Source organism: Oncorhynchus kisutch, unplaced genomic scaffold (genome assembly GCF_002021735.2).
Source record: "Oncorhynchus kisutch isolate 150728-3 unplaced genomic scaffold, Okis_V2 scaffold801, whole genome shotgun sequence".
Taxonomy (NCBI): domain Eukaryota; kingdom Metazoa; phylum Chordata; class Actinopteri; order Salmoniformes; family Salmonidae; genus Oncorhynchus; species Oncorhynchus kisutch.
The window spans coordinates 28,619-48,452 of record NW_022262746.1 but is presented as its reverse complement, the minus strand read 5'-3'; the positions used below and the strand labels follow the sequence as shown (position 1 = coordinate 48,452).

General features: G+C 46.4%; 1 protein-coding gene and 1 pseudogene across 4 annotated transcripts in view; one reads left to right on the top strand and one right to left on the bottom strand.

The window, feature by feature from the left end:
* Nucleotides 1-3,720, bottom strand: part of smim14 (small integral membrane protein 14) — a 16,101-nt gene extending 12,381 nt beyond the window's left edge. The window contains exons 1-2 of one of the 4 annotated variants that reach the window (XM_031816465.1): nucleotides 3,226-3,720; nucleotides 532-662 (exon numbers count right to left, since the gene is read on the bottom strand). In XM_031816465.1, the coding sequence (XP_031672325.1) occupies nucleotides 532-662; nucleotides 3,226-3,619 (525 nt within the window). In that variant the 5' untranslated portion in view covers nucleotides 3,620-3,720. The remainder of the gene's footprint in view (nucleotides 1-531; nucleotides 663-3,225) is intronic. The other 3 variants (XM_031816467.1, XM_031816469.1, XM_031816466.1) reach the window with 3 other exon arrangements.
* Nucleotides 3,721-4,815: 1,095 nt separating this feature from the next.
* LOC116362162 (ubiquitin-conjugating enzyme E2 K-like) lies at nucleotides 4,816-13,671 on the top strand (annotated as a pseudogene).
* Nucleotides 13,672-19,834: the final 6,163 nt, after the last annotated feature.

Sequence of the window (19,834 nt, the reverse complement as noted above, 5' to 3'; positions counted from 1 at the left end):
GGTCATGCTGTATCCTGCGGTCAGTCTTAGTCAGATTGAAATGTTGACGTGGATTATGCAGCCCCCCCCCACCTCTCTGATTCAGACGGGTTGGTTAAATGCGGAAGACACAGTTTCAGTTTGAATTCATTCAGGTTGTACAACTGACTAGGTTTCCCTCTCTCCTCTCCTCTCCTCTCCTCTCCTCCTCCTCTCCTCTCCTCTCCTCTCCTCTCCTCTCCTCTCCTCTCTCCTCCTCTCCCCTCCCTCCCCTCCTTCCCCTCCCCTCCCCTCCCCCTCCCCCTCCCCTCCCTCCCCCTCCCCCTCCCCTCCCCTCCCCTCCCCCTCCCCTCCTCTCCTCTCCTTCTCCCCTCCTCTCCTCTCCTCTCCTCTCCTCTCCTCTCCTCTCCTCTCCTCTCCTCCCTCCCCTCCCCTCCCCTCCCTCCCCTCTTACTTCCACCCACAAACATGGAGACACATCTTGGGACTGATACACAAATGGAATCTCTCTCCATCTCACACACACACACACACACACACACACACTCTTACCAGGCTGATGAGTCGTCTCATGGCGTGCTCCTGCGTGCAGATGCACTCACAGGGGTCAAAGCCTCCCTCCGCCATTACGATCACCTGACAAAACACACACACCTGGGATGAGACCACACACACACACACACCTGGGATGAGACCACACACACACACACACACACACACACACCTGGGATGAGAGGAGACATCGTTGACATCCCAGATGCCCCCCCCCCTACTTTTTACCGGGCCCACTGGCCACCAGATGCCCCCCCCCCCTCCTACTTTTGACCAGGCCCACTGGCTACCAGATGCCCCCCCCTCCTACTTTTGACCAGGCCCACTGGCTACCAGATGCCCCCCCCCCTCCTACTTTTGACCAAGCCCACTGGCTACCAGATGCCCCCCCCCCCTCCTACTTTTGACCAGGCCCACTGGCTGCCTGTGCCATAAAATGCCCGGACCTCTTGGCAGGTGCAGTAGCTCAGAGAGGCTACAGGTAAATGTTTCCTTGGCCGTTGTGTAACTTATTTACACAGTCGCTGACTGTGGTTCTCATTTCATTTAGACCAAACAACAAGCAATGAGGAAATGGTTTCACAGGTAAAACAAAGCAGACCCTGGAGCCTTTTACCGGTGCTGAATGATCAGTACATAGTTACCTAGCTAGTTAGGTAGGTACACATTAGGTCTGAACACCTGTGGATGACCTGATGAATTATCTGAGTCTCTGAACACCTGTGGATGACCTGATGAATTATCTGAGTCTCTGAACACCTGTGGATGACCTGATGAATTATCTGAGTCTCTGAACACCTGTGGATGACCTGATGAATTATCTGAGTCTCTGAACACCTGTGGATGACCTGATGAATTATCTGAGTCTCTGAACACCTGTGGACGACCTGATGAATTATCTGAGTCTCTGAACACCTGTGTGTCAACTGAAGACAAACACGTCACTCAACAAAATACTGTTTTTTTAAATGTTGCATTTGTGAAATGATTTTGATGTGAAAGTTAAAAAGAGACTTATGTTTCTAGAACCGTAGAGCAATATAGAATCGATTCATGTCTAGATGGGAGTATTTAGCTGGTTTTGGCTTCCAGAGCCAAATCAACCTTTTAACAGAACATTGAAGCAGTTCAATAATTTTTTTCACCTTTATTTAACTAGACAAGTCAGTTAAGAACAAATTCTTATTTTCAATGACGGAATCAGTGGTTTAACTGCCTGTTCAGAACGACAGATTTGTACATTGTCAGCTCAGGGATTTGAACTTGCAACTTTTCAGTTACTAGTCCAACTCTCTAACCACTAGGCGACCCTGCCGCTCCAACTGTAGCTAGTTAGCAGCTAGTCTCTGGGCGAACACATCCAAAGCTGACAAAGTCCTCCTGTCTTATATTATTGAATATTATAATATTGAATTATAAGAACTAAAAACAAACGTTGTCCTGAAGACATATTTCATTAACGAGTGAAAAAAAAATGTCGTAAGATAACTGCATATACCGGCAACATTATTTGATAAGTGGTTAGATGGGCGTTATGTATTTCAAACCGTTTGTTTCCTAAGCTAAGCGTTGATAGCACCTGGTTCACGCAGTACTAACAGTTAGTAAAAGGCTAACATTAGTAGGCTATAGTTGGCTAGCAAGATGGTACACTTATTTTGTACCTATACATTCATAAAAGTAATTTGCTTTGTAAGTTGGCTGATAAATTGAATTGAAACCAGAAGTCATGACTGCGGATAATTTGAATGAAGTTATTTTTTTGTCGGGAGTTTTACATGGAAGAGGCTGACTTGTCGTGTCCTCCATAATTACGTCACACACCGCAATTTTCTTTTCCGGCATGACTTCGGTTCTCTGATCCGTTTTATGTAAAAACTCGAAAAATATAGGTGCAACTTCTGTTGGTGCCGTCTAGCCTGGACCCAGATCTGTTGGTGCCGTCTAGCCTGGACCCAGATCTGTTGGTGCCGTCTAGCCTGGACCCAGATCTGTTGGTGCCGTCTAGCCTGGACCCAGATCTGTTGGTGCCGTCTAGCCTGGACCCAGATCTGTTGGTGCCGTCTAGCTGGACCCAGATCTGTTGGTGCCGTCTAGCTTGGACCAGATCTGTTGGTGCCGTCTAGCCTTGGACCCAGATCTGTTGGTGCCGTCTAGCCTGGACCCAGATCTGTTGGTGCCGTCTAGCCTGGACCCAGATCTGTTGGTGCCGTCTAGCCTTGGACCCAGATCTGTTGGTGCCGTCTAGCTTGGACCCAGATCTGTTGGTGCCGTCTAGCTTGGACCCAGATCTGTTGGTGCCGTCTAGCCTTGGACCCAGATCTGTTGGTGCCGTCTAGCTGGACCCAGATCTGTTGGTGCCGTCTAGCTTGGACCCAGATCTGTTGGTGCCGTCTAGCTTGGACCCAGATCTGTTGTTGCCGTCTAGCTTGGACCCAGATCTGTTGGTCGTCTAGCTTGGACCCAGATCTGTTGGTGCCGTCTAGCTTGGACCCAGATCTGTTGGTGCCGTCTAGCCAAATAGAGGTGCAACTTCGCATTGGAGCTTTTCATGAATATTATAATCCAAAACTTAATTCGTTACGTGTGGATGCGTTTATGCTCCCTACCCTGTAGATTCAGTACTTTCACCCAGCGCTGCCAGTGCATTTGCGTTTTGCTGTGTTATTGAAGGGACAGAGAGACGACACTTACCTGAACACACTGATCCAGACGCAGCTTTAGAGTCCAGTGAATGTATGTTTCTTGTTGTTATCGTTCCCGACTGTAGACACGTTATCAGAAAGCCACAGCTGGCCAAACTGTTTTCATCTGTACAGTAGAAGATTTCCAGGGGCTCATTCATTATGCCAATTCTGTTGCAAAACGTTCCATAAACGGAGGCAAACGAAACGGGAGGGGACCTACCCGATACTGTCCAATAGAAAACGGTGGTTTTAGTTGCAAAACGGGGAACTAATGATAACACCCAAGCTCTGCCTGTCTGTGTTTTGATACAGTACGCGACAGCCACGTCACGGACATCACGCGAGATCTGCGAGTAGACCGGGAACTCGTGTTTTTGCTCGTCACTAGTTACCACAGCCATAACGTCTTAAATAGCGCCTATTTCTACCATTTCTCTTTTTCAATTGTATTTTAAATCTTAACCACACTGGCTATATTGTAAAGATGTATGAAAATAAATTATACCAAAATGCTATTTAAGGTTATGCATAAGGTTAGCAATATTGACTTTGTGACTGTGGTAACGTGGAAACTTTCGTTTTTTTTCTCCAACTCAGCGTTTCAACTGTCTCAGACATCCGATTGGTTTAGATATCCAGCGGGATATCATTTCAGCCAATCAAAGTCAAGAGCGAGTTAAGATGCGATGACGTACGGAAAGTAAACAAACCATACATGGCCAATCAATCACCCAGTGACAGATGGAGTATATTATGAAGAATAACAGTACATGTCAGGTGTACAACAAAATCAATATCTGCTGATTAACTCAGTAACTCTGGTGTCATCTCTTTCCCCCAAAATGCCCCCAGAAAAGTCTGTTCATGTGACCTTCATGTTCAAGTGAATGATAAAACAAACCTCTGTATTTTTCTCTGAATAGAGTCCATCCGTGTTGACGGAAAAGGACAGAGATGTCTGGAAAAAATGTGTCACACAGGCCTGTCCCTGTTCAGCAGATCATAACAACAGAGAAGATGCTGGAGATGTCAACTCCACGGTGATTTTACCCTCGACCAATAGGCAATCTATTATACAGGACACGGGCAGCAAAGACACACAGACAGACAGTGAGAATTAGTGACAATGTACCGTGTTGTGTGTCAGAGAGAGAATTTCCTAAACTTGTGTGCAGCTACAATGTATCACTTGTGGTTTGACACAGGCCCCGATATAACCGTCTTAAAGTTACATATGATGAGAAAGTGATGTATTCACACCATCCCATCATATCACATGACTCTCAACAGTGGAATACAGCCGTGCTTGACAACAACAACAACAACAACAACAACGTTCCTCTTTCTAGCTATTTCCACAAAACCAACCTTTCACAGACGTAAACATTTTCTAGTAACGTTAGTTCTGTGGCAACAAAAACAAACTGTGTTCATATTTCCAGACTCAGTTACTGACAAGACTGTGCTGCACGCATTTTCAAGAAAGGAGTGCTGTGTTTTTGAAGAGGGGAAAGAAAGAAGGAGAGTGAACGAAACCGAGGAGAGAGAGGGGAAGATAGATAGAGGTAGAGAGAAAGAGAGAGAGGTAGAGAGAAAGAGGTAGAGAGATAGACAGTGATAGAGAGAAAGGGAGAGAGAGAGAGAGAGCAAGGTAGAGATATAGAGGTAGAGAGAAAGAGAGAGAGAGGAGGATTGGAGAGTCTAACAGAAGATATCCACACAGCAACGGGAGTGGACCGAGGCCCGACCAGGTGTAACATCCCGCTACTGGACGGAGGGCGACGGCAGAGCCATGGCGAATATAGCGGTCCAAAGGATCAAACGGGAGTTCAAAGAAGTTCTGAAAAGCGAAGAGGTTTGATTAAAAAATATATCCTTATGACTATTTACGGTTACTTATGGCAAATCGTTTTTTTTTAACCAGTTTAAATTAAAACTGTAGTTGTTTATGTTTGCAAGTTGTCATGCAAAGGAACATGTCAGCTTGCGAGTTATCCAATCTGCGTTTCTGATGCAGCGGAAAACAAGCGAGGCCCTATCGAGGGGAACTTTATCGGTGATTGTGCGACAACATGCCCGGTGCGAAGTGAAAGGGTGTCGGCGACACAGATCAGGAAATATCGCGGATGTTAGCCCAAGGGGACAGGCCTGGGACAGATAACAAGACAAAACCCCCATAGAAACAAAAAACAAAAGCCCCTAACGCCAAAATGTCGAGTGTCAGCCCAAATAGTTGTCAAGATGCTAAAAAATTGTTTGTTTTTTCCTCCCTGTGTTGACGTTTTTGTAGCTGACATTAGCTAACTAGCTGAAGGGAGAAACTTGTGTTGCTAGGTAGCTAATACAGGGTAGCTAGCTCGTTAGCTAGCCTGCTAGTTTGACAGCTGCCTTGGTGCACCCCTCTTACTATGTAATAAGCTAGTGTCTTTGCTATGAAGACATTATTTAGGAAGTTTTGGACCCTGTAGCTCGATAGCTAGACTGTTGTCAGTTCTTTAATATAGCACATCATGAGAGACTGTTTAGTTGTTTCGCTTGCTAAATGAAACTGTGGATCTCCCATGTCCTATTTCAATAAGAACAAGGGAAGTATTGGGGGAGACAGTGGGCTACTGCTATAACTGTGTTGATGGGGTCTGATGGACAGACTGTCAATGGAGAAGGGTCCTACGGAACCACAATCTCTCTTCATCCCTCTTCCTCTCTTCACCCCTCTTCATCCCTCCCTTCATCCCTATCCCGTCATCCCTCTCTCTTCATCCCTCCCCTCCTCCCTCTCTCCTCATCCCTCTGCCTCCATCACTCTCTTTCTCTGACAGACGAGTAAAAACCAGATCAAGGTGGATCTGGTAGATGAAAACTTCACAGAGCTGCGAGGAGAGATCGCAGGACCACCAGACACGCCGTACGAAGGTGACACACACACACCTGCTCACTCACACACACACCCTGCTCACTCACACACACACACACCTGCTCACTCACACACACACACACACCTGCTCACTCACACACACACACACCTGCTCACTCACACACACACACCTGCTCTCACACACACACACACCTGCTCACTCACACACACACACACACCTGCTCACTCACACACACACACACCTGCTCACACACACACACACACACCTGCTCACTCACACACACACACACACACACCTGCTCACTCACACACACACACACCTGCTCACACACACACACACACACACACACCTGCTCACACACACACACACACACACACACACCCTGCTCACACACACACACACACACACACACACACACACACACACACACACACACACACACACACACACAACCTGCTCACTCACACACACACACACCTGCTCACTCACACACACACACCTGCTCACACACACACACCTGCTCACTCACACACACACACACACCTGCTCACTCACACACACACACACCTGCTCACACACACACACACACCTGCTCACTCACACACACACACACACACCTGCTCACTCACACACACACACACAACCTGCTCACACACACACACACACACACACACACACCTGCTCACACACACCAATACAGATCATATGCACTGTTTTTTTCTCCTTTCTAAGGTGGCAGATTTCAACTGGAAATCAAAATCCCAGAAACGTATCCCTTTAATCCTCCCAAGGTAAGAAACACATCCCTTTAATCCTCCCAAGGTAAGAAACACATCCCTTTAATAACCCTCCCAAGGTAAGAAATACATCCCTTTAACCCTCCCAAGGTAAGAAACACATCCCTTTAAGAGTCACTATGATGGTACACTACTATCTCGTGTTTAACACCCCTCTCTCTCCCCAGGTGAGGTTCATCACTAAGATCTGGCACCCCAACATCAGCTCAGTAACAGGAGCCATCTGTCTGGACATCCTCAAAGACCAGTGGTGAGTCACACATAGTTACGCCCCTCCCCTCTCCCTATAACTCCTCCTCCCTATAACCCCTCCTCTCTCCCTATAACCCCTCCTCTCTCCCTATAACCCCTCTTCTCTCCCTACAACTCCTCCTCTCTCTCTACAACTCCTCCTCTCTCCCTATAACCCCTCTCTCCCTACAACTCCTCCTCCCTATAACCCTTCCTCTCTCCCTACAACTCCTCCTCCCTATAACCCCTCCTCTCTCCCTACAACTCCTCCTCTCTCCCTACAACTCCTCCTCTCTCCCTACAACTCCTCCTCTCTCCCTACAACTCCTCCCTATAACCCCTCCTCTCTCCCTACCGCCGTCCCCAGGGCAGCACCTCCTCTCTCTAACCCCTCCTCTCTCTAACCCCTCCTCTCTCCATCCCCCAGGGCAGCACCACCTCTCTCTAACCCCTCCTCTCTCTAACCCCTCCTCTCTCCGTCCCCCGGGGCAGCACCTCCTCTCTCTAACCCCTCCTCTCTCTGTCTCCCAGGGCAGCAACTCCTCTCTCTAACCCCTCCTCTCTCTAACCCCTCCTCTCTCTAACCCTCCTCTCTCTGTCTCCCAGGGCAGCACCTCCTCTCTATAACCCTCCTCTCTCCGTCTCCCAGGGCAGCACCTCCTCTCTATAACCCCTCCTCTCTCCGTCTCCCAGGGAAGCACCTCCTCTCTCTAACCCCTCCTCTTCCTGTCTCCTAGGGCAGCACCTCCTCTCTCTAACCCCTCCTCTTCCTGTCTCCCAGGGCAGCACCTCCTCTCTCAAACCCCTCCTCTTCCTGTCTCCCAGGGCAGCAGCGATGACTCTGAGGACAGTACTGTTGTCCCTCCAGGCTCTTCTGGCTGCAGCTGAACCAGACGACCCCCAGGATGCAGTAGTGGCCAATCAGGTACCGGTGTGAATCTGTCTGTCAGTGTTCCTCCTCTCCAACCAGGTACCGGTGTGAATCTGTCTGTCAGTGTTCCTGATGGGTTTATCCTCTAGACGTCGTTCTGTAAATGGGTTTCTCCTCCTCCTCATCGTTCTGTAAATGGGTTTCTCCTCCTCATCGTTCTGTAAATGGGTTTCTCCTCCTCCTCATCGTTCTGTAAATGGGTTTCTCCTCCTCCTCATCGTTCTGTAAATGGGTTTCTCCTCCTCCTCATCGTTCTGTAAATGGGTTTCTCCTCCTCCTCATCGTTCTGTAAATGGGTTTCTCCTCCTCCTCATCGTTCTGTAAATGGGTTTCTCCTCCTCCTCATCGTTCTGTAAATGGGTTTCTCCTCCTCCTCATCGTTCTGTAAATGGGTTTCTCCTCCTCCTCATCGTTCTGTAATGGGTTTCTCCTCCTCCTCATCGTTCTGTAAATGGGTTTCTCCTCCTCCTCATCGTTCTGTAAATGGGTTTCTCCTCCTCCTCATCGTTCTGTAAATGGGTTTCTCCTCCTCCTCATCGTTCTGTAAATGGGTTTCTCCTCCTCCTCATCGTTCTGTAAATGGGTTTCTCCTCCTCCTCATCGTTCTGTAAATGGGTTTCTCCTCCTCCTCATCGTTCTGTAAATGGGTTTCTCCTCCTCCTCATCGTTCTGTAAATGGGTTTCTCCTCCTCCTCATCGTTCTGTAAATGGGTTTCTCCTCCTCCTCATCGTTCTGTAAATGGGTTTCTTCTCTCCCAGTATAAGCAGAACCCAGAGATGTTTACGCAGACAGCCAGGTTATGGGGCCATTACTACGGTGGAGCCCCTGTTCCCGGTCCAGAATACACACGAAGATAGACAAACTCACTGCCATGGGCTTCGAAAAGGTAAACAGAATGCTGTGTGGTGTCTCTCTCTCTGTCTCCTGACAGAATGCTGTGTGGTGTCTCTCTCTCTGTCTCCTGACAGAATGCTGTGTGGTGTCTCTCTCTCTCTCTCCTGACAGACAGCTGTGTGGTCTCTCTCTCTCTCCTGACAGAATGCTGTGTGGTGTCTCTCTCTCTCTCCTGACAGAATGCTGTGTGGTGTCTCTCTCTCTCTCCTGACAGAATGCTGTGTGGTGTCTCTCTCTCTCTCTCTCTCTCCTGACAGAATGCTGTGCGGTGTCTCTCTCTCTCTCTCCTGACAGAATGCTGTGTGATGTCTCTCTCTCCTGACAGACAGCTGTGTGATGTCTCTCTCTCTCTCCTGACAGAATGCTGTGTGATGTCTCTCTCTCCTGACAGAATGATGTGTGGTGTCTCTCTCTCTCTCCTGACAGAATGATGTGTGATGTCTCTCTCTCTCTCCTGACAGAATGCTGTGTGATGTCTCTCTCTCCTGACAGAATGATGTGTGGTGTCTCTCTCTCTCTCCTGACAGAATGCTGTGTGGTGTCTCTCTCTCTCTCTCTCCTAACAGAATGCTGTGTGGTGTCTCTCTCTCTCTCTCTCTCTCCTGACAGAATGCTGTGTGGTGTCTCTCTCTCTCCTGATAGAATGCTGTGTGATGTCTCTCTCTCTCTCTCTCTCCTGACAGAATGCTGTGTGATGTCTCTCTCTCTCTCTCCTGACAGAATGATGTGTGATGTCTTTCTCTCTCTCCTGACAGAATGATGTGTGATGTCTTTCTCTCTCTCTCCTGACAGAATGATGTGTGATGTCTTTCTCTCTCTCTCCTGACAGAATGATGTGTGATGTCTTTCTCTCTCTCTCCTGACAGAATGCTGTGTGGTGTCTCTCTCTCTCTCTCTCTCTCTCTCCTGACAGAATGCTGTGTGGTGTCTCTCTCTCTCCTGACAGAATGCTGTGTGGTGTCTCTCTCTCTGTCTCCTGACAGAATGATGTGATGTCTCTCTCTCTCTCTCTCTGTCTCCTGACAGAATGATGTGTGATGTCTCTCTCTCTGTCTCCTGACAGAATGCTGTGTGATGTCTCTCTCTCTGTCTCCTGACAGAATGCTGTGTGATGTCTCTCTCTCTCTCTCTCCTGACAGAATGCTGTGTGGTGTGTCTCTTTCTCTCTCTCTCTCCTGACAGAATGATGTGTGATGTCTCTCTCTCTCCTAACAGAATGCTGTGTGATGTCTCCCTCTCTCTCTCCTGACAGAATGCTGTGTGGTGTCTCTCTCTCTCTCTCTCCTAACAGAATGCTGTGTGGTGTCTCTCTCTCTCTCTCTCTCTCTCCTGACAGAATGCTGTGTGGTGTCTCTCTCTCTCTCCTGATAGAATGCTGTGTGATGTCTCTCTCTCTCTCTCTCCTGACAGAATGCTGTGTGATGTCTCTCTCTCTCTCTCCTGACAGAATGATGTGTGATGTCTTTCTCTCTCTCTCCTGACAGAATGATGTGTGATGTCTTTCTCTCTCTCTCCTGACAGAATGATGTGTGATGTCTTTCTCTCTCTCTCCTGACAGAATGATGTGTGATGTCTTTCTCTCTCTCTCCTGACAGAATGCTGTGTGGTGTCTCTCTCTCTCTCTCTCTCTCCTGACAGAATGCTGTGTGGTGTCTCTCTCTCTCCTGACAGAATGCTGTGTGGTGTCTCTCTCTCTGTCTCCTGACAGAATGATGTGATGTCTCTCTCTCTCTCTCTCTGTCTCCTGACAGAATGATGTGTGATGTCTCTCTCTCTGTCTCCTGACAGAATGCTGTGTGATGTCTCTCTCTCTGTCTCCTGACAGAATGCTGTGTGATGTCTCTCTCTCTCTCTCTCCTGACAGAATGCTGTGTGGTGTGTCTCTTTCTCTCTCTCTCTCCTGACAGAATGATGTGTGATGTCTCTCTCTCTCCTAACAGAATGCTGTGTGATGTCTCCCTCTCTCTCTCTCTCTCCTAACAGAATGCTGTGTGATGTCTCTCTCTCTCTCTCCTGACAGAAGGCTTTGTGATGTCTCTCTCTCTCTCTCCTGACAGAATGCTGTGTGATGTCTTTCTCTCTCTCTCCTGACAGAATGCTGTGTGATGTCTCTCTCTCTCTCTCCTGACAGAAGGCTTTGTGATGTCTCTCTCTCTCTCTCCTGACAGAATGCTGTGTGATGTCTTTCTCTCTCTGTCTCCTGACAGAATGCTGTGTGATGTCTCTCTCTCTGTCTCCTGACAGAATGCTGTGTGATGTCTCTCTCTCTCTCTCTCTCTCCTGACAGAATGCTGTGTGATGTCTCTCTCTCCTCACAGAATGATGTGTGGTGTCTCTCTTTCTCCTGACAGAATGCTGTGTGATGTCTCTCTCTCTCTCTCTCTCTCTCTCTCCTCACAGAATGCTGTGTGATGTCTCTCTCTCTGTCTCTCTCTCTCTCTGTCTCCTGACAGAATGCTGTGTGGTGTCTCTCTCTCTCTCTCCTGACAGAATGCTGTGTGGTGTCTCTCTCTCTCTGTCTCCTGACAGAATGATGTGTGATGTCTCTCTCTCTCTCTGTCTCCTGACAGAATGATGTGTGATGTCTCTCTCTCTCTCTCTCTCTCCTGACAGAATGCTGTGTGGTGTCTCTCTCTCTCTCTCCTGACAGAATGCTGTGTGGTGTCTCTCTCTCTCTCTCTCTCCTGACAGAATGCTGTGTGATGTCTCTCTCTCTCTCTCTCCTGACAGAATGCTGTGTGGTGTCTCTCTCTCTGTCTCCTGACAGAATGCTGTGTGATGTCTCTCTCTCTCTGTCTCCTGACAGAACGCTGTGTGATGTCTCTCTCTCTCTCTGTCTCTCTCTCTCTCTCTCTCTCTCTCTCTCTCTCTCTCTCTCTCCTGACAGAATGCTGTGTGGTGTCTCTCTCTCTCTGTCTCCTGACAGAATGATGTGTGATGTCTCTCTCTGTCTCCTGACAGAATGCTGTGTGATGGCACTCTCTCTCTGTCTCCTGACAGAACGCTGTGTGATGTCTCTCTCTCTCTCTCTCTCTCCTGACAGAATGTGTGATGTCTCTCTCTCTGTCTCCTGACAGAATGATGTGTGATGTCTCTCTCTGTCTCCTGACAGAATGATGTGTGATGTCTCTCTCTGTCTCTCTCTCTCCTGACAGAATGATGTGTGATGTCTCTCTCTCTGTCTCCTGACAGAATGATGTGTGATGTCTCTCTCTGTCTCCTGACAGAATGATGTGTGATGTCTCTCTCTGTCTCCTGACAGAATGATGTGTGATGTCTCTCTCTGTCTCCTGACAGAATGATGTGTGATGTCTCTCTCTGTCTCCTGACAGAATGCTGTAATCGCTGCCTTGTCTTCTAAATCCTGGGAGGTGGAGACGGCGACAGAACTACTCCTTAACAACTGAGACCCGGCAATAAACCCCCTCTGACCTCATCTCCCATCTCCTTATGGTGCCCTCCGATGCCTTCTAACCACAGCCCAAACTGAGCCTTGACTGGGGTTGATGTCCTACAGTTTCCAGCCCCCCCCCCCGTCCAAGTCACTTCCTGGTATCCTTTCAGCCCAAACCCCCCCCCCCCCCCCTCCACCAATCCCTTTCTTTTGGTTCTTCGCTTGATGAACTCTTACTTTCCGTCTTTTAAGAAGCCTGACATTGAACCACTGTCACCTGGTGGAGCTAACTGGCTGAGAGAGACGGGAGGAAGAGGATTTATCTGTAAATGAATATTAGTTCTTATCAAATGCACGGCGGAATACTTTATTCTTCCTGGATATTGTTTAAAAAAATTATTAAAAATAAAAACGTACACTGTGCTTCAGTTTTACTCACGACTAGAAGGAAATAAATTGCCTAGCTAACTATTTTGGTCGGCCCGACCAGGGAGTTCGTCCGAATGTTCCGGTGAAGTGACGCATGCGTCCCCCCCCCCCCCCCCCAAATCCCTCTCACGCTCCTCTTTCCCAGACGAATCCTGTGTACAGTCTCTTTCTCGACGAAGAAGAAGATACCTCTTCATCAGCAGAGAAAACCACCGACCTACCGGCTGGATCTATATTTTATAAAGAAAAAAAAAACAAGACTCTTCCCTCTTTTCGCTTCCTGTTCCACTTCAGCACGACGACGACGGAGAAGATACAGGACTGTCTTCCTGTTCCACTTCAGCACGACGACGACGGAGAAGATACAGGACTGTCTTCCTGTTCCACTTCAGCACGACGACGACAGAGAAGATAAAGAACTGTCTTCCTGTTCCACTTCAGCACGATGACAACGGAGAAGATAAAGAACTGTCTTCCTGTTCCACTTCAGCACGACGACGACGGAGAAGATACAGGACTGCACGGCAGAGTAGAGACCACCCACTCCCCCCCCCCCCCCATAAGGCTCTGGCCAAAAGTAGTGCACTGTATAGGAGATAGGCTGCCATTTTGTTTTGTTTTTAACTCCGGGAGTTTATCAGTTTTGGATTTGTTTTCTGAAGGAAACAGCAGCCGTCAGACCTGGGTTCAGAAGCTATTTGAAATCTTTCGGCTTTAGTCTGCCAGATGGGAGGGGTTTGGAGTATTCTATTGGCTCGTGAAGCCAACTCAATCTAGCACAGAAAAAGGGGTTTGAAATGATATCGAGGTATTTGAACCCGGCCGGCGTACAATCGCATTATTATTTATTGTGAGACTGTCAACATTTACTTTTATTAAAGAAACAACCTGGAAAATCTACCTTTTTAACGTGTTTAATACATCCCCTTTAAGGACCAGTCTTCATGTGTTTAATACATTTACACATCCCTTTAAGGACCAGTCTTCATGTGTTTAATACATCCCTTTAAGGACCAGTCTTCATGTGTTTAATACATCCCTTTAAGGACCAGTCTTCATGTGTTTAATACATCCCCTTTAAGGACCAGTCTTCATGTGTTTAATACATCCCCTTTAAGGACCAGTCTTCATGTGTTTAATACATCCCCTTTAAGGACCAGTCTTCATGTGTTTAATACATTTACACATCCCTTTAAGGATCAGTCTTCATGTGTTTAATACATCCCTTTAAGGACCAGTCTTCATGTGTTTAATACATCCCTTTAAGGACCAGTCTTCATGTGTTTAATACATCCCTTTAAGGACCAGTCTTCATGTGTTTAATACATCCCTTTAAGGACCAGTCTTCATGTTTAATACATTTACACATCCCTTTAAGGACCAGTCTTCATGTGTTTAATACATCCCTTTAAGGATCAGTCTTCATGTGTTTAATACATCCCTTTAAGGACCAGTCTTCATGTGTTTAATACATCCCCTTTAAGGACCAGTCTTCATGTGTTTAATACATCCCTTTAAGGACCAGTCTTCATGTGTTTAATACATCCCTTTAAGGACCAGTCTTCATGTGTTTAATACATTTACACATCCCTTTAAGGACCAGTCTTCATGTGTTTAATACATCCCTTTAAGGATCAGTCTTCATGTGTTTAATACATCCCTTTAAGGATCAGTCTTCATGTGGTTAATACATCCCTTTAAGGACCAGTCTTCATGTGTTTAATACATTTACACATCCCTTTAAGGACCAGTCTTCATGTGTTTAATACATCCCTTTAAGGACCAGTCTTCATGTGTTTAATACATCCCCTTTAAGGACCAGTCTTCATGTGTTTAATACATCCCCTTTAAGGACCAGTCTTCATGTGTTTAATACATCCCCTTTAAGGACCAGTCTTCATGTGTTTAATACATCCCCTTTAAGGACCAGTCTTCATGTGTTTAATACATCCCCTTTAAGGACCAGTCTTCATGTGTTTAATACATCCCTTTAAGGACCAGTCTTCATGTGTTTAATACATCCCTTTAAGGACCAGTCTTCATGTGTTTAATACATTTACACATCCCTTTAAGGACCAGTCTTCATGTGTTTAATACATCCCCTTTAAGGACCAGTCTTCATGTTTAATACATCCCTTTAAGGACCAGTCTTCATGTGTTTAATACATCCCCTTTAAGGACCAGTCTTCATGTGTTTAATACATTTACACATCCCTTTAAGGACCAGTCTTCATGTGTTTAATACATCCCCTTTAAGGACCAGTCTTCATGTGTTTAATACATCCCCTTTAAGGACCAGTCTTCATGTGTTTAATACATCCCTTTAAGGACCAGTCTTCATGTGTTTAATACATTTACACATCCCTTTAAGGACCAGTCTTCATGTGTTTAATACATCCCCTTTAAGGACCAGTCTTCATGTGTTTAATACATCCCCTTTAAGGACCAGTCTTCATGTGTTTAATACATTTACACATCCCTTTAAGGACCAGTCTTCATGTGTTTAATACATCCCTTTAAGGACCAGTCTTCATGTGTTTAATACATCCCCTTTAAGGGCAGTCTTCATGTGTTTAATACATCCCTTTAAGGACCAGTCTTCATGTGTTTAATACATCCCTTTAAGGACCAGTCTTCATGTGTTTAATACATCCCTTTAAGGACCAGTCTTCATGTGTTTAATACATTTACACATCCCTTTAAGGACCAGTCTTCATGTGTTTAATACATCCCCTTTAAGGACCAGTCTTCATGTGTTTAATACATTTACACATCCCTTTAAGGACCAGTCTTCATGTGTTTAATACATCCCCTTTAAGGACCAGTCTTCATGTGTTTAATACATCCCCTTTAAGGACCAGTCTTCATGTGTTTAATACATCCCTTTAAGGACCAGTCTTCATGTGTTTAATACATTTACACATCCCTTTAAGGACCAGTCTTCATGTGTTTAATACATCCCCTTTAAGGACCAGTCTTCATGTGTTTAATACATCCCCTTTAAGGACCAGTCTTCATGTGTTTAATACATTTACACATCCCTTTAAGGACCAGTCTTCATGTGTTTAATACATCCCTTTAAGGACCAGTCTTCATGTGTTTAATACATCCCTTTAAGGACCAGTCTTCATGTGTTTAATACATCCCTTTAAGGACCAGTCTTCATGTGTTTAATACATTTACACATCCCTTTAAGGACCAGTCTTCATGTGTTTAATACATCCCCTTTAAGGACCAGTCTTCATGTGTTTAATACATTTACACATCCCTTTAAGGACCAGTCTTCATGTGTTTAATACATCCCTTTAAGGACCAGTCTTCATGTGTTTAATACATCCCTTTAAGGACCAGTCTTCATGTGTTTAATACATTTACACATCCCTTTAAGGACCAGTCTTCATGTGTTTAATACATCCCCTTTAAGGACCAGTCTTCATGTGTTTAATACATTTACACATCCCTTTAAGGACCAGTCTTCATGTGTTTAATACATCCCTTTAAGGACCAGTCTTCATGTGTTTAATACATCCCCTTTAAGGACCAGTCTTCATGTGTTTAATACATCCCTTTAAGGACCAGTCTTCATGTGTTTAATACATTTACACATCCCTTTAAGGACCAGTCTTCATGTGTTTAATACATTTACACATCCCTTTAAGGACCAGTCTTCATGTGTTTAATACATCCCTTTAAGGACCAGTCTTCATGTGTTTAATACATCCCTTTAAGGACCAGTCTTCATGTGTTTAATACATTTACACATCCCTTTAAGGACCAGTCTTCATGTGTTTAATACATCCCTTTAAGGACCAGTCTTCATGTGTTTAATACATCCCCTTTAAGGACCAGTCTTCATGTGTTTAATACATCCCTTTAAGGACCAGTCTTCATGTGTTTAATACATCCCTTTAAGGACCAGTCTTCATGTGTTTAATACATTTACACATCCCTTTAAGGACCAGTCTTCATGTGTTTAATACATTTACACATCCCTTTAAGGACCAGTCTTCATGTGTTTAATACATCCCTTTAAGGACCAGTCTTCATGTGTTTAATACATCCCTTTAAGGACCAGTCTTCATGTGTTTAATACATCCCCTTTAAGGACCAGTCTTCATGTGTTTAATACATCCCTTTAAGGACCAGTCTTCATGTGTTTAATACATCCCCTTTAAGGACCAGTCTTCATGTGTTTAATACATCCCTTTAAGGACCAGTCTTCATGTGTTTAATACATCCCCTTTAAGGACCAGTCTTCATGTGTTTAATACATCCCTTTAAGGACCAGTCTTCATGTGTTTAATACATCCCTTTAAGGACCAGTCTTCATGTGTTTAATACATTTACACATCCCTTTAAGGACCAGTCTTCATGTGTTTAATACATTTACACATCCCTTTAAGGACCAGTCTTCATGTGTTTAATACATCCCTTTAAGGACCAGTCTTCATGTGTTTAATACATCCCTTTAAGGACCAGTCTTCATGTGTTTAATACATCCCCTTTAAGGACCAGTCTTCATGTGTTTAATACATCCCTTTAAGGACCAGTCTTCATGTGTTTAATACATCCCCTTTAAGGACCAGTCTTCATGTGTTTAATACATCCCTTTAAGGACCAGTCTTCATGTGTTTAATACATCCCCTTTAAGGACCAGTCTTCATGTGTTTAATAAATCCCTTTAAGGACCAGTCTTCATGTGTTTAATACATCCCTTTAAGGACATAAACATTTAATACATAATACATAGAGTCTACCTCCTGTAGTTTAAATGACTGATCCAACGCTCGAACCGCTGTCCACCTACTGGAGGTCTAGTCTACCTCCTGTAGTAACCTACTGGGGGTCTAGTCTACCTCCTGTAGTAACCTACTGGGGGTCTAGTCTACCTCCTGTAGTAACCTACTGGGGGTCTAGTCTACCTCCTGTAGTAACCTACTGGAGGTCTAGTCTACCTCCTGTAGTAACCTACTGGGGGTCTAGTCTACCTCCTGTAGTAACCTACTGGGGGTCTAGTCTACCTCCTGTAGTAACCTACTGGGGGTCTAGTCTACCTCCTGTAGTAACCTACTGGGGGGTCTAGTCTACCTCCTGTAGTAACCTACTGGGGGGTCTAGTCTACCTCCTGTAGTAACCTACTGGGGGTCTAGTCTACCTCCTGTAGTAACCTACTGGGGGTCTAGTCTACGTCCTGTAGTAACCTACTGGGGGTCTAGTCTACCTGCTGAAGTAACCTACTAGGGGTCTAGTCTACCTCCTGTAGTAACCTACTGGGGGTCTAGTCGACCTGTAGTAACCTACTGGGGGTCTAGTCGACCTGCTGTAGTAACCTACTGGGGGTCTAGTCTACCTACTGGGGGTCTACCTCCTGTAGTAACCTACTGGGGGTCTAGTCGACCTGCTGTAGTAACCTACTGGGGGTCTAGTCTACCTACTGGGGGTCTACCTCCTGTAGTAACCTACTGGGGGTCTAGTCTACCTGCTGTAGTAACCTACTGGGGGTCTAGTCTACCTCCTGTAGTAACCTACTGGGGGTCTAGTCTACCTGCTGTAGTAACCTACTGGGGGTCTAGTCTACCTCCTGTAGTAACCAACTGGGAGTCTAGTCTACCTGCTGAAGTAACCTACTAGGGGTCTAGTCAACCTCCTGTAGTAACCTACTGGAGGTCTAGTCTCCCTCCTGTAGTAACCTACTGGGGGTCTAGTCGACCTGCTGTAGTAACCTACTGGGGGTCTAGTCTACCTACTGGGAGTCTACCTACTGGGGGTCTACCTCCTGTAGTAACCTACTGGGGGTCTAGTCTACCTGCTGTAGTAACCTACTGGAGGTCTAGTCTACCTCCTGTAGTAACCTACTGGGGGTCTAGTCGACCTCCTGTAGTAACCTCCTGGAGGTGTACCTCCTGTAGTAACCTACTGGGGGTCTAGTCTACCTCCTGTAGTAACCTACTGGGGGTCTAGTCTACCTCCTGTAGTAACCTACTGGAGGTCTAGTCTACCTCCTGTAGTAACCTACTGGGGGTCTAGTCTACCTCCTGTAGTAACCTACTGGGGGTCTAGTCTACCTCCTGTAGTAACCTACTGGGGGGTCTAGTCTACCTCCTGTAGTAACCTACTGGGGGGTCTAGTCTACCTCCTGTAGTAACCTACTGGGGGGTCTAGTCTACCTCCTGTAGTAACCTACTGGGGGTCTAGTCTACCTCCTGTAGTAATCTACTGGGGGTCTAGTCTACCTCCTGTAGTAACCTACTGGGGGTCTAGTCTACGTCCTGTAGTAACCTACTGGGGGTCTAGTCTACCTGCTGAAGTAACCTACTAGGGGTCTAGTCTACCTCCTGTAGTAACCTACTGGGGGTCTAGTCGACCTGTAGTAACCTACTGGGGGTCTAGTCGACCTGCTGTAGTAACCTACTGGGGGTCTAGTCTACCTACTGGGGGTCTACCTCCTGTAGTAACCTACTGGGGGTCTAGTCGACCTGCTGTAGTAACCTACTGGGGGTCTAGTCTACCTACTGGGGGTCTACCTCCTGTAGTAACCTACTGGGGGTCTAGTCTACCTGCTGTAGTAACCTACTGGGGGTCTAGTCTACCTCCTGTAGTAACCAACTGGGAGTCTAGTCTACCTGCTGAAGTAACCTACTAGGGGTCTAGTCAACCTCCTGTAGTAACCTACTGGAGGTCTAGTCTCCCTCCTGTAGTAACCTACTGGGGGTCTAGTCGACCTGCTGTAGTAACCTACTGGGGGTCTAGTCTACCTACTGGGAGTCTACCTACTGGGGGTCTACCTCCTGTAGTAACCTACTGGGGGTCTAGTCTACCTGCTGTAGTAACCTACTGGAGGTCTAGTCTACCTCCTGTAGTAACCTACTGGGGGTCTAGTTGACCTCCTGTAGTAACCTACTGGGGGTCTAGTCTACCTCCTGTAGTAACCTACTGGGGGTCTAGTCTACCTCCTGTAGTAACCTACTGGAGGTCTAGTCTACCTCCTGTAGTAACCTCCTGGAGGTCTGGGTTACCTGCTGTCCACCTCCTGTAGGAACCTCCTGGAGGTCTGGGTTACCTG